This window comes from Lonchura striata, chromosome 2 (assembly GCF_050655825.1).
Source record: "Lonchura striata isolate lonStrDom1 chromosome 2, ASM5065582v1, whole genome shotgun sequence".
Lineage (NCBI taxonomy): Eukaryota > Metazoa > Chordata > Aves > Passeriformes > Estrildidae > Lonchura > Lonchura striata.
Genome location: NC_140704.1, coordinates 143,896,759 through 143,911,136, shown reverse-complemented (window position 1 = coordinate 143,911,136; position 14,378 = coordinate 143,896,759). Strand labels below are relative to the sequence as shown.

Sequence of the window (14,378 nt, the reverse complement as noted above, 5' to 3'; positions counted from 1 at the left end):
GTTGTGTACATTGTTTTACGTTTACAAATGTTCCCCTTCTGGATGACATCCATAACAATGTGTTTTGTATTTCAATAAAAGGCATCTTTATTAGAGTCCTGGTGAAATTTGTTTGCTTTACAATGAGCACTATCTAGAGTAGATGTACAAATTCTATTCATTCCTGATGGTTAGAAGTGAGACCGTTCATCTGGAACTAATAGCAAGGGCTATAAATATAAATAGTAAGTGTTTTGATATGTCAGCTTTGCTTAAGGTACAAAACATTAATTATAAAAGTGTTTTAAATACAGCAAATTACACTGTTAAACTGGGAGCACTTGGAAAATTTAAGTGTTTTTCTTTATAAACAATGTGTGTATGTAAATGTGCAATAAAATACACCACAAGCTTCTCAATTCTTTGAAGTTGAATGATCATACGCAGTCATCCATAAAAAATGCTAAATATGGCTCTTAACTTTCTAAGCTGAATTTTTCTACATGTCTCTTAAAATAAGTGTTTATGTGACAAGGAGTAAATATTTCTTCTTATAAAATTTAGGTCTAGAGCTCCTTCTGGGTGTGGTGCCAGAACTGCTCCGCCTGAAAGATGACTAAGAGCTTCAATGATGAACAAAGTGGACAGATGGAACCACAGTTAACCTATTTCATGTTATCAGTAACCTCCCTGATTATTTGTTACTATGTTACCTTTCCTCAGATTGTTAAACTGGCTGTTTATAGAATGCTTCCAAAAAACCTTCAGAGAAGAACTCTGATGCAGAGGCTACATCTGTTCCCCGAAGATGTGAGTAGCCATGCAGTTACATTTTCATCCATGTGTTACATAGAGGTAAAGAGGGAGTGTTAGCAATAGCACTGATTTCATAAGTAAGTAAATTAAAACAAAAATCAAACTTTTTTTATATATATATTTATATGTAGTTGGGTGTTTTCCATATTATTCCACAGAGATTCAAGACATATGAGATTGGTGTATTTAGGTCAAACACTTGGCATGAAAAATGCAGTACTAATGACAAATACTGGTCTGGCTTTGTGGGCAGGGGTGTTGTTTGTTAAACAGTAAAGTAGTTAAGACTATTCTCACCTGTCTCAGGTTATTCCAGAAGATATAGAGAAGAACCTTCTACAAGAGATTCCTCAGCCACGTGCAGTCCCCAAGAGGTTAGATGAATATACACCAGAAGAAATTGCTGCCTTTCCGAAGGTTTGGATTCCGTAAGTATCTTAGACTTTTTAAGAGGACACATTGACTGAATATGTATTATGTAGGCTCCCACATTATTAGTAAACAAAAGGTAGTCATTCTTCTCTTTATGTAATATTTTTTTGGAGAGACGAGGTCATTAAAGCAAAGAACAATGGTTGCTAAAATTTTCTATTTCTGGTTTGTTTTCTTTTACATAAGGAAAGCTTTACTTAAAATCTTATATTTTCAACTCCTTGCTTCATCAAAATGAATAAAGTAAAAATCTTCATTACCTGATTTGAGTTGGATGTGCTCTATAAGGCATAACTGTTAGCAATAGCCAAAGGAAATGCCACTCAGGTCTGTAAACTTTCAAAAGCTTATTAGAAATCACTTGTACGTAGGTTCCTCACCTTAGATAATACTATAATATGCTTGTACATCTTTCTGTGTAGTAGAAGCACCTCTGTGTTACAGTGTCTGTTAAAGGAAATAGAATCCAGCAAATACCTTGCACCCTCTTCTGAGCTGAACAGGGAGATTGGTTTTGACTTCTTCTAACCCATGTCACTGGTAAAACTTGGTATATTTGATTTTATCCTCAATACTGAATGGAGCTAAAAATTCCTGAGACCTCCTGGTTTCTATGAGATTTCTGTGGATTAGCCTTGAAGAAGTTTAGATTCTGCACCATTGACCAGAATTCTGCAGTACTTTACAGTAAAGCTGATAAGTCTCTCCTGTCGTATGGTGTGCTTTAGTCTTCTGTAAGTGTGATTAATATTAAAACTGATAGAGGTTCTCCACAATAATTCAGCTTGAATGAGGAGCTGGCACTTAGTTTTAACTTACTAATTGGGAATATCTGTATTGTCAAAGTGTTGTGAATTGTGAAATAGTGTTGTGCTGACAGAGCTTTTTAAATTAATTTCTTTGTCCCCACACACTCCCATAGTTCATCTCCTTAGGACTGGGCCACCTTAATTGTGTTGACTTGCAGGTGTGTGTGGCAGGGGACAAATTAACTTGATATCTAATTTAGTCATTGCTGTCAAACTAAGTTCTGTAATATCTTCATGTCAGCGTATTAACTTTGGGGAAAATCTGCAAGATCTGTAAGAGCACTACTGCAGTTAGAATTCCCCTCCCATAAGAATTCCCTCCAAAGGAATTCAAAGCACAGAGAAAATAAGCATCCTCTTTTTTTTAATCTTTCTCTCCTCTGCACTCTTATCTGGATTGATTGCTGGTAACTGCTCTGTATGCAGTCTTCCTACTCTTTGCCAGTTATGGGGGCTGGGGAGTGCAGCCTTAGAATCCTATAGCAGTTTTGGAGGCTCTCAGCTCAGAGGATCATAGTGCTTCTCCTGTGGAAGAGCTAGGGAGCTCAAGTGGGCATTATGGTGAGAAAAAACAGGGAATAGGTGGGCCTGAGAGGAACAGAATACTGGGTCTAAAATGAGTGACAGAATGTTAGAGAGAAGTGGAGCTAGTGGTCTCTGGGTGGGGTAGGGAAAAAGAAATGGGAGTTTGGGAGAATTTTAATGCTCTGAGTGTAGAGACTGGGGCAGAAGTTTCCCTTCAACCACCTACTCCATCTAGAGCCACATTTAAAGGCTTGGAGACACACCTAACCCTTGCTGTGTTAGACTTTTGTCCCACCTGCTTTTATGCTCTCAGGAGGTGGTAAGATCTAGCAGAGGGAGAAGAATGAAGATGGTTATCTTCCATCTCTGCACTAACTGGAGGGCTCATTGCTGTTGCAATTTCGGCTTCTTGTCCTGGCCTGCAACCAGACCATTTTTGGTGTCAGATAGATTTTAATTTAACCTTCAGCTCACCTTTTTACCAGTTTTTATCTCGGAAGAGTTTCCAATATGAAGTAATGGGGAAAATAGTGATAAAAAATAATGTGATTAAAAAAACAGTTTTTCCTGTCTGAATGAGAAAATGTATTTTGATTATGTGGCATTCAGATTTCAGGGCTGGGGGGGAAGAGGGCTTAGTTAGCAAATAAAAGATGAAGAATTCAGCAAATTTGGTAAAATATCTTTCTGATGTGATAAGTAAAATACTGAGGTGTATAAAAGGGGACTTAAAATGAACCATAGCCATGTGTCCACACTGTTCTGATTAAAATGCCAGCTGGAGAGTCTGAGAATAGATAGCTTTGCACCAAACACATTAAAATAAAGGGTGTATGAATATACAGAGGTAATAGCATCTCTGTTCTGAGTTTTTTCCGTGTGTGAACCTATGGAATAATAATAACCCATGCCAACCCATGTTGGCATTGTTACAATATTCCTGTGAAAAAGGAGAAGGAACAAAAATATAAGTATTTAAATATTCTTCTTTTTAGAGGCATATACCACAAATATTCTTTTAAAAAGAAATCAGAAAATGGACAGCTTTGTTCAAAAAACCAAAGATATTGTGTAAATCTGATCATTTAAGATGTACTGAGAACGGTACTATGTGACATGAAAATTACTTCAGAAGAGAAAACGTAAAGGGAACATGAGTTGTTTTGTAGAAATCCAAATATTGCAGAGATATACAAGCATCTTGGAATGCCAAACTGACTTTCTGTTTGGGTTCCTTGTCATTTCAGTCTTTTCAGCTGACAGGCTGTCCAGGGAGGTTGTGGAATCTCCAGCCCTGGAGATGCTTAGAACTCACTGTACAGCTCCTGAGCAACCTGATGTAATGTTGAAGTTAATTCCTCTTTCAGTGTAGTTCTTCTGGATGCAAATTACTCTCTGGTTCTTTATAAATGGGGAAAGTAAACAAACATAGTAAAATAGATTGATATTTTAATAAACTGTGTTTAAAAAACACAGTGCTAATCTTATTAGTCCGGTTTCGCTTTTGCTGGGACTGTTGTTTGTTACACTGTATTAGGATCTTAGAAATCTGGGTGAGAACACACCATGCTAAAATGAGTGGCCTCTTCTTGTCCCCCAAGTTCTGCATTTGGGATGTAAAAAGCCTTATTGTGGACTTGGATCTGTGAGCTTTTGCAGAACCCATCAATAGCTTCCATGCACTATGAGCAGTCCTTACTGAAGGAAGGAAAGAAGATGAAGGACGCAGAAAAGCTTTAAACTCTTTTTTTTTTTTTTCTTCTTCATATGGTTTTAGTAATTCTTCCTGCCTTATGTGACTTTTGGCTTTAATTATTATTTATCTTCCATGAAGTTTTGAGGCTGGTGACCAACCTATTTACCAAAGAGTAGATGTTCAAAATGGAATGAAATATCTCTGAGAGTGATTAGAAAAGGGAGAAGTGAGAGGGAGACAGTGTTAGTGGTTCAGCTTCTTTCTACAGAAAAAAAAATAGTTGATACCCTTTAAGATACCTGTATGCTTTAAGGGAAAAAATCAAATGAAAAGCATCTTAATTAAAGGTATGTAAGTCTATAAATACAGATAAACACAATTATGAGTAGAAAATTAATCTTTGAGGTTTTACATTAAAACTTATACTCTTAAAATGTACCTTACTGACATAAGACATAAGATGGATAATAGGGTATGAATGTAAATAGCTGAATTTATATCAGAAATTACTAATATCAGGAGGAAGATAACCTTTTCCTCTTTAATTGGAAATAATAATGTAAATTTTCATTTGGAATGTGAAGAACTTGCTCAGTGCTGCTAATGTTACTGGACCTTTTGGCTGTATTTTGTGTTAAAATGTCTTGCTATAGAGGGTTCTTTAAAGGCTCTTTTGCTGGTAGTTGGAGACTGACCCACCACAAAGACACGATATGCAAGTGGGACACTAAAATAGGGACATAGTTTTAAGGAAAGCACAGGTGTGGAAACACAGAAAATAGTTTGGTTTTCAGAGTGGTGAGCCTTCCCATCACCTCTCCTACCATGACAGGACATCAAGAGGTATCCTGCTCCATGAAAGTAGAGAATTAAAAGTCAGAATATTCCTAGTCAGAGAAGCTTTCCACAAGCATTCTTTCCTTTATTCCTAATCAGAGCCAACTGACTTTCCAGCTTGTCTAGAGGCTCTGACTTAGATCCTCCATGGAGAGGTCTGAAGTAAGTGGGGAAAACCATGTCGATACAGGAAAGTAAATTATGTCTGATCCAGACATACTTCAAGGTCAAAAAGATCAAAAACAAGTTCCTTTGACAGAGTTTGATCTTGTACTGTGAATGAAACCTTTATTTCAAGTGTGTTTGAAATTTCAGATTGTATGTCTTTTAAATGAGTTTAAACAGGAATCATCACAGAATTCACCAGTTACGTATGACTAAGCAAACAATTCAGTTCCATGAAAGCAAGGATACATCAGATTAATGGGCAAATTTTCCTGTTATATACCATTTGAAAGTTGTTTAATTGTCTAGGTATAAATGTGTTTTAAGACAATTTTAAAGGCAGGAAATTGTTTTTCAAGAAGTATTTAAATGTTACCAAATACATGGAATAGCAGCTCTGTGTTGTTCCAGTGAGAAGGATGCATTCCTGGGAGTTTCCCTTAAGAAAGCAGAGCTGTCTAATTGCATAAAGTGTGCTCAGGCTGGTGCTGGTTTGCAGACTGAGTGCCTGGTCCAGTGCCAGACCTCCTAGGAGCTCCCCTTGGGCCAGACAGCTGCTTGCTTGTCCTTGGGGGAACAAGTTCTTCTACACTTCCGAAGTTTTGAAAACTCGGTATATTGTAAACTCTGCAATTTGGTTTTTGAAAACCAAACACCTTCTTAATGTTAATATTTCTGAGTAACTTTCCTGATTTTTGCCCCCATCTATACATCCTGCTTTAAGGCAGGGCTTTGCAGAGCCTGGTCTGAAGCCATGATTGTGTTCCAGCCAAGCAGCATGGGTTAGGCAGGGTCCCAGTACTGACGCTGCTTGTCATCTCCATGCCACGGCATGCAACTGGAAGTTCGTCAGCAATTCTCTGTGGCTTTGAAAGCAGAAAATCACAATGTTCTCAGGCAGAAATTTGTAGGTGATGAAACATAAGCATATTGGATGCCTGTGAACTTCAGATGGCTCTGATAATCCTCTTACATATTCTGTGCCACTCCAGTTCCTCCCCAGTTTTGTGTCCTTAAAACCAGCCTTGCTACTCAGGCAACCAGAAGCCATCTGTGATGTTCCCAGCAAATAAATTTGTGGGCATTGGTCAACAAAAAAGCTTTTGGGTTAAAAAATCCTTTCAGCCGCCACATCCTTTTCTGTTTTCTTAGAAGAACTGCAGCAGTTACTAATCTTGCACAATTCTACAATTTCTAGTGCAAATTTCTATTTTTAGTTACATAGATTATTTCTGGAATGTAGTAATTGAACAGAAGAAGAAGCCAGAGATATCCTGATTATGTGGCTGAAGGAATGTTCTAAACAGTACTTTTGTATGTGCAAGATGCCAACAGTTTTTATTAGGTTTTGTTTTGTTTGTTAATTTCTTCAGATAACTTCATGAGGAGCGAACACCAAAAGACACTTCACATTATATTGCATAGAGAAATTACATCTGGAGTATTTCCAGTGATGTGCTGTGTTACAAATTATAACTTGCAGTTTTTACTACATATACATATATACATGTGTTTATACATATTTTTTTCTCCCTACAATGAAATGTTGTTGCTGTCGAGGCAGGACAGGAATGAAGAGACTCTGACTCAGAAGGCTGCTGAGAGTAAAACTCTGATTTATTTAAAATACACCGCTCTTTTATACAGAGCTTCACAAGGATCAAATCCATTGGTTCTGAAGTGGAAACAACCACACCATTGGTGCAGAGTGCTTGACGCACAGTGATAGAACTTAACTATAAACAATGTGAAAAACAAGAGAGATAAAGAATTATTTACATTCTTTCCCAGCTCTTTCCCAGGCTTTTGCCTGGCTAGAAACTCTCAGTTTCTTTCTTTGACTGAATTTGAGACCCACAAAATGTGAGGTAAAATAAAGGAAAAAGTTTTGGAATAGTCACTCTTGTTACCTTGAGAAGAGCAGAGGGAAAGCCATAAAACCATCTCTAAAGATGGTGAGGTCTTGAGCCATTTTTATAAGGACCATCTCAAGTTTATTTATTAGCCTTTAAAAATTTGGTACGAAATTTAATTTCTCCAGTCTTTTTCTTAGTTCCTGTTCAGTTGTAGAGTGTGTCTGCAGCTTCTTGGGATTTGTATTGTGTTTTACATTATAACTCACTTGCTAATACTTGTTTTTTATCTCGGGCTAAATATTGCTCCTTCAGTTTTAGTGCTCATCTTCTCTCACAAAGCAGGGCTAGCATGTAGCAGTCTTGAGAGAAGACTTGGCCAACACAAACTTCTGTAAAAGACTGCATCCAGTCTTACTTTTTCCTGAAAAACAAACTGTATAAATCAGGAAAAAGCTATTCTGCCAATCTAGCCCAGTTCTGTTCCAATGGAATTTCTCTGGCAGTTCATTTTCTGTGGCCTTTTTGCCTCTTGGTAGAAATCGTATGAACTAACTGGAGATCATTAATCCCCAGTCAAATCTAGGAACTATCACTGGTAACTTTTGGGGGTTTTTATTAATAAGGGCATAAAATGTCTCAGGATTTTGTGTGGCAGATTTGTGTTCATTTAACAGGAGATTTGGAGGTAACCAAGTCCCACATTTCAGGCTGGGTCTAAATTCCTGTACAAAAAGCCACACAGATACTTAAGAAGAAAATTGTTCTCTACATTAGGTTTTAGCTGCAGGCAGCAACTGGACACTAATCAAGAAGGGTCAGTAACTCTTAAAAATCCAACACATCCATGTTCAGATTGTTTAGCCTATTGAATTCAATTACTGGCTTTTCTCTGGCATGTCTAAAACAGGTCACTGCTACTGATTCTCATACCCCTTTACCTGGGGGCAGCTTAGGTTGTTTCTAAAATGAGTGTTGAAGGTAAGAGATAATAAATGGGTAATTTGGCCCTTTTACTTGAACTTTCTGAAGAGGCTCTCAAAAAGAAAGTTCCAAAGCAACTTTCCTCTTCCCTTAAAACCTGTTTATCTCATATGTGAGAATAGAAACTCAATGAATGGAAATTTGACAAGGAATAGGAGAATGGTGATATACGATACTGTTGAACTACCTGCCCAGATGAAATTGGAGTCAAATTAATTTTTAATCACTCCTTTATAAGTGTCTAGATTTCCTTTTTACACTTGTGTGGCTGACAGCTGGAAAATATTTCACCATTCCTTCACCCACTTCTCTGTTTATTTGAAGAATAACGTAATTCATTGTCCAAATCCAAGTGTACAGTGCTCCTCTGTATACAGTCCTACAGTTTTTAGCAGAATATATCACCAAATGAGTAACCTTTTATTTTCAAAAAGCATCTTAACAAGATGAAGCTTACAAATATATTCCATTGATTTAACTTAAATACTTTTCCAAACAGAATTCATATCAGCTAGGTCAAAATTAGGGAATTACAGTAAGTTTAAAAAAGCTTAGATTAATTTTGCTTAATTTGTTCTTACAGAAACTGAGGTTGTAACTGCTTTATTTGAAATTTTCATAAGCCGTTCTTCATTTCACTGAGAGTACCTAAATGCATATCAGATAACTTGATTAAAGGACACTTTCTAAAAATTACAGGTGCTAGTTTATGTAGAAAAAAAGCAAACAAGTTTCAGCTGAGTAGAATAAAATATAAATCTTTAGTTTTGTTTCTGCTTAAGAGGATTAGTCACTATAGCTGTACTGTCACAGCAGTATCACTTTTCTTACTCTTGTTAGAAAATGCAGCTCCTGTTATTGTGGTTTGTTCTCCAAGTAAAGTAAGTTATACTTGTAGAAGTGCTTTTTAGGCAAGTCAACAGTCTACATGAAAGCAACATGGAAACGGTTCTTGTGCCCCAGGCAGAGGAATTGAGGGTTTAGAATAAGCCACTGTGTGAATTGGAAATTTAGTGATAGTTGAAATATCATTAGCTATTTCACTGATTATCTTACCAGAGGCATACAACTGCCATGGGATAATAGGTATACCTTGCGTAGAGGAATGATTCTTCTCCCCCTCCCCACCCCAGCGCCAAACTGTTGATGTTTGAGTATAACCACATAACTTGGTTTTCCAGGGAATGATAGCAATGTCTTATCCTTGGGTTTTGATTTATTAGTGTGGTTAGTGAAAAAGATGAAATGTGTTCAGAAATCCCCTTTAGCTATAGTCCCCTTACCTAATAGCTATTGACTTTGGCACAACTTGCAAAGTTTTCCTGAAAAATACATGTATTCCTCTTGTTTCAGAATTTACAGTAAATTCTGTCTCTGTGTTGAAGTTTTTCTAGAAAAACAAATCTTAAATATTCAAAATGTCATAGTTTATTCATAACATAACCCTAAAATGTGTGCCAGATAGACAACAAATTTCATTTTGTATATATTGTGTGCTAATTTTAGACAAAACCAAATTATTTGGAACCTTTTCTTATAAGAAAAGGCTAAAGGCCACCTATTGCCCTTAATAAGTAGATATGAAAGATGAGCCGTAGAACCATTCTGTATAAGCAGACAACTGTCATCAGTTACCAATAATTCCACATTCCTGTGATGGTGACTTCCAGAATTATGGAGAAGAGCATCACAGTAATACAGATCAAGTGTGCCTGCCAGCAGAGAATACTGGGATCAGAGGGCTGAGGGTTAGTAAGTAAGTGGCATGATTGGTCCACAAGGTCTTTTCACTAATTGGTCTTCCAACTACCTACTTCCAACTACAGTCATCTGTTCAAAACAGTGTTGTTTATATTCCCCTAAATGAGACTTTTATGAGCTAGTGGATATCACTTGTTAAGTACTTAAAAAATTAGAGGTAGGTTAGAAGTACTTTAGCATTAATTATTTCTTTGTGTATGTCTAGTTTTTCAGACAAGTTTGGAGAGATTTTATCCTTGTTGTTTCTTAAAATTCTTGAAACTTGTATAAGAAAGTCAGGGAGAGCGTCTGTAAAACTACATAGTCATGCTGAAGTCTCCTTCAGCCTTTTGGGGAATGCTGCATTGTCCAGGAAACAGGATTGGGGAAAGGGGGTAAAAAGGCTGCTGGATAAAAAGCTAACATAGCAGCCACAGACCTAAAACCCTTTGGGGTGAGTTACTCTTAAAACATATCGATAACTGTGAGTTAAGACCAATACTTCTTTGGTTTTGTTTTTGATGAATAACCTATGCAAATGGGAATCCTACCAGGCATTAAATTTCTCAGATGTTGTACAGACTGTGAATGGAAGAGATGGATGTGCCTTTCCTACAGGATGGTTGTTAATTTTAAGGGGGTTTTTATACATCTGGAGTACTGTCTCTCATTCATGGAAGCAGTAAAATCTTAACAGAAATCGAAGCCTATAGTCTTCAAATTTTGCTCTTTTACCAGTGCTCTCATCTCAGTCACTGTATTAGCCTGTGACATAAGTTAGCCTTAAGGCACCAACCTTTTGCAGTGCTGATGCAAAAGTAAATCTTTTCTGACCACTCCTTGTTACTGCTGCTGAGAGTGCAGAAATTCCAGGGAGCTCCAGCTCTCGGGGCCGTGTGATCCAATGGTTTGCCCGCAGGTGAAGAGAAAATTGCGATTTGAGACGGAACTTCCACACCAGGTGTGCATTGCTGAGTCAAGAGCAGGTGTTGGCAGGTCACTTACTGTGCAGCACTGAATGTCTTACTCCTCAGCAGAGGCAGGTTTGAAACCATTCCCAGTCATTTACACAGGCTTGCAAGCACACATGACTGCAACAATTCCATGAGATTTGACTTCATAAAACTTGTTTTGAAAAGTCTCAGACAATGCAGTGTAATGGCAAAGCCACGTGAGTTGGGATTGTTTGTGGAGAAATGGCTATCCAGGGTTTTTGAGCTTGAAAGAAGATAAGGTCATGTTATCAAATGCTGTTTATCAGCAGCATGAAGTAGAAGAAACTAGGGAGGTGGGTCACTTCTTTTGGAAGAAGAAAGGGCAGTGTTAACTACAAATTATTGTTATAGCTAATCTCAGTGCATTTAGAAGTTCTAAGAAACAAAGTCATTTGGATTCAAATACATAGTTATGAAGAGGTATTCTGAGTCATTAAAAATGAAGAGAAAATATTTTTTAAAATATTGTCTGGATTGCAAAATAACTGCTGTACATATGGAATAGACAGTGTCATATATTACTCTACAGCATTTATTATTTCCTTAAGGTTAGTAATGCTAACCTATCTGCTTGTAAGATGCTACAAGGTTTTAGCTTGTTTGCCTAGAAATAAGATGGTGAAGTTGTCCTGTATATTTTTGAAATCAAGTTAGTTGCAGTATAGTACGGACTAATGATTATTTAGATTTGAAGTTCATAGAGTAACACACACACACTCCTTATTTTATTTTTCTGAGGCTGCTTTACCTCCACAAAGCATTGCTAGGCAAAGGGAAACATCATTGCTGGAATGTGCTGACAAGAATTTAATAAAGATGGAGCTATGCAGCAAGTCTATTCAGAGCTGATTGAAATAAATATTCACTCCAGGAGTTGAGAGTTGAACACACTTAACTATTGCAGAGGGTCTGTCTTGCTCCTTTCTCACAGGAAAAATACCCTTGAAAGTGGGTATTTCACATCACACTGAAAAAGAATATTGAATATTCTGTGAAGTGGGGGTGTCCCATCATAGTTGCAGATCTGCAAGTAGGTCTTTTTGTGCTGTTAGTTTCTGTTTGCCATCTGAGATGCTCAGAGGCTGAGGTCATAGCTTCATGAGCATTTTTTCTGGCAATAAGGCTGGGTTTTAAGAATTATCCATCCATTTTCCTGCCTCTCCATTCTGCTTGTGTGGCAACAGAATGGAGAATCAGAGAACTGACCTAGGTTAAAGACAGCCTTGTTTCATGCAGCTGCACAAAGGGGTGTGTGTATGCTGGAGTTGGTTGGAGTTGCCAGGGAAGTACACATATCTTCACCAAATTCCAGTATTAATTAATGATACAGATGCCAGCACTAAACTCTGCAGTGCATTTCAATACATAACTGTAACTGCGAAATCTGCAGAGACACCGAAGAGAGAATTTACTATGGCAAGCTGTAGCCCAAGGACAGGAGCCTCTTCAAGTTATCTTTAAAGTCAATGAAAAAAGGCAGGACTTCTCCATGTTCTAAGGTTTAGTTTGACCTCAGTCTAATTTCATGAAGTGGGGTACAGAGCAAAGCAGCTACTATTTTCCTGTAAATGGGAAAACTCTCACAGTCCATTGGTTTTTTTGAACGCTGCAGAGTGAAGGGCTGGCATCCATATCAGAAGACAACATTTATATGAAATACATCTATTCTGCACAGTTTTGGGAAGCTCTCTACCAGTACCAGTGGGGACCACTAAGACTCTTTTGTTTTCCACCACAAAAGCTGATCCTAGGAGCTGGACATAAGTGCAGGTTTATATGTTCTGTAAGTTTCAGTGGCTGTGGATTTGTCAGCATTTCACATCAGCTGTATTTCCCTTCTGATAGCTGTGAGTATGGATAAAAATTGAGAGAATTTACAGAATCACAGAATTGTGAAGGTTTGGAAAGGACCTATGGAGATCATCCAGTCCAACCCCCCTGCCAAGGCAGGGTCCCCTAGAGCAGCTTACACAGGAATGCATCCAGGTGGGTTTTGAGTGCCTTCAGAGAGGCAGAATCCATGACTTCCCTGCGCAGCTTTAAGAGATTTAAAAGCTGTAATCAGAGCTTGGGACTAGCTCTTCAGTGCCTTTTACTCAGTGGTAAAGTATTTGTTAAGAGAGAAGCACTGAGAGGCCTCCTGTAACAAAAGGGTTGCTGACTTAATTAGCTGAGTATTTTGCCTAGAACTCACAGAACTGTCTTAACACTTTTTATGTGGAGTATACAAATGTTACAAAAATGATGCAAATATTTTTTTTGTTTAAAAATATTTTTGTCAAATATAAAAATGAGACAAATATTTTTAAAATATTTTGGTGGCAGACATCTGCTGCACAGACTAATGTATATTTTCAGTGAAAACATAATAGCTTGCGTTTCAGCATAGATTTTAGAGACATTGGTTCCCACATTCCCCCATTTCCCTTGTCTTGGAATCTCCTGTCACTATACAGCAAAACTTCTTTTCCCCAAGAATGTTACTTTAAAAAGAAAAGGAGAAACAGCTATGTGAAGTTTTGCCCTTTGGGTGAATTTCTGAACTGTCTGTTCTAGGAGATAGCATTTCCTTTGTTCCAAGTGCATAAACTCAGGCCTTTGGTGAGGAAAGGCAGAAGTGCTGCCACCAGCCTCTCACATGGATTTGTGTCACTTATCAATGAGCAGTTACCCATTGATGCTCACAAGTAGTTCATAATTCTCTCTGACTAGACAGCATTTTTGTGGGTTCATATTCTTCGTCTGACAAAATGCCTGTAACACTTTTGCCAAAGTCAGTGTTTTCCAAGGCTTAGCTTTTCTGGTGCCAAGAATTCTTCAAAAGCAGTCCAAAAGCCAAGTACTAGTGGGCATAAAAAGCCTACTGTAGCAATAGAAAAGGCTTTAAAAACTTTTGTATTTGTTCACACGAGTGTTTCAGTGTGGAAAATCCTGTCTTTAAGCTTCATTAACTTAATAAGACTGCAAACTAAGAGTCCAGTGTTTTATGCATTTTTATGCATGTAAATTTTAAAACAATGAGCTTTAAAGTTGAAATGCAGATTACAAGCAAGCAAGGAAAAAAAGAAGTTTTTCACCCCAGAACAAAGTGTTGTGAGACCTGTAGCTCTGCAGCAATCCAGCATAACCCTAGATGGAAGTTTTAGGGGAGTCATTAATAGAAAAATGCAAAATCCTTTGAGCAATATATAAGAGAATAGATTGGTTTCTAAAAAGAAAGAATAATAACTATAAGCTGCAAGACAAGGATGTCTTTGTCATGTTGCGTTGCCTAAAATCTTCAGCACCATCTACTTGTCTAGGATGGATGCAGTGATAAAACTTCTAAGTCACTGCTGAGAACTTTTCAAAATCCCGTACTCTTACTACTCAACAAACAGTTTGATATAATGAAATACCTATTCTGGCATGCAGGCTGAGATCTGAGTAACAAAATATGGGATGGCAGAGAGGCTGGAGCCAGAGGATGTTTAAGGTCCCTTCTGACCCGAACCATTCTCTGATTCTCTATTCTCTGAATATCTCCAAGTATCTTCCCAGCGCACAC

The 14,378-nt window shown here is 37.6% G+C and overlaps 1 protein-coding gene across 3 annotated transcripts in view; it reads left to right on the top strand.

Annotated features, from left to right (window-relative positions):
• Positions 1-14,378, top strand: part of MRPL13 (mitochondrial ribosomal protein L13) — a 31,384-nt gene that overhangs the window by 13,697 nt on the left and 3,309 nt on the right. For all 3 annotated transcript variants that reach the window (XR_002466906.4, XR_014953036.1, XM_021546488.4), the window contains exons 5-6: positions 703-789; positions 1,102-1,223. Coding sequence is in view for 1 of the 3 variants with exons in the window: in XM_021546488.4 (XP_021402163.1) it covers positions 703-789; positions 1,102-1,223 (209 nt within the window). In the remaining 2 variants the exon portion in view is untranslated. The remainder of the gene's footprint in view (positions 1-702; positions 790-1,101; positions 1,224-14,378) is intronic.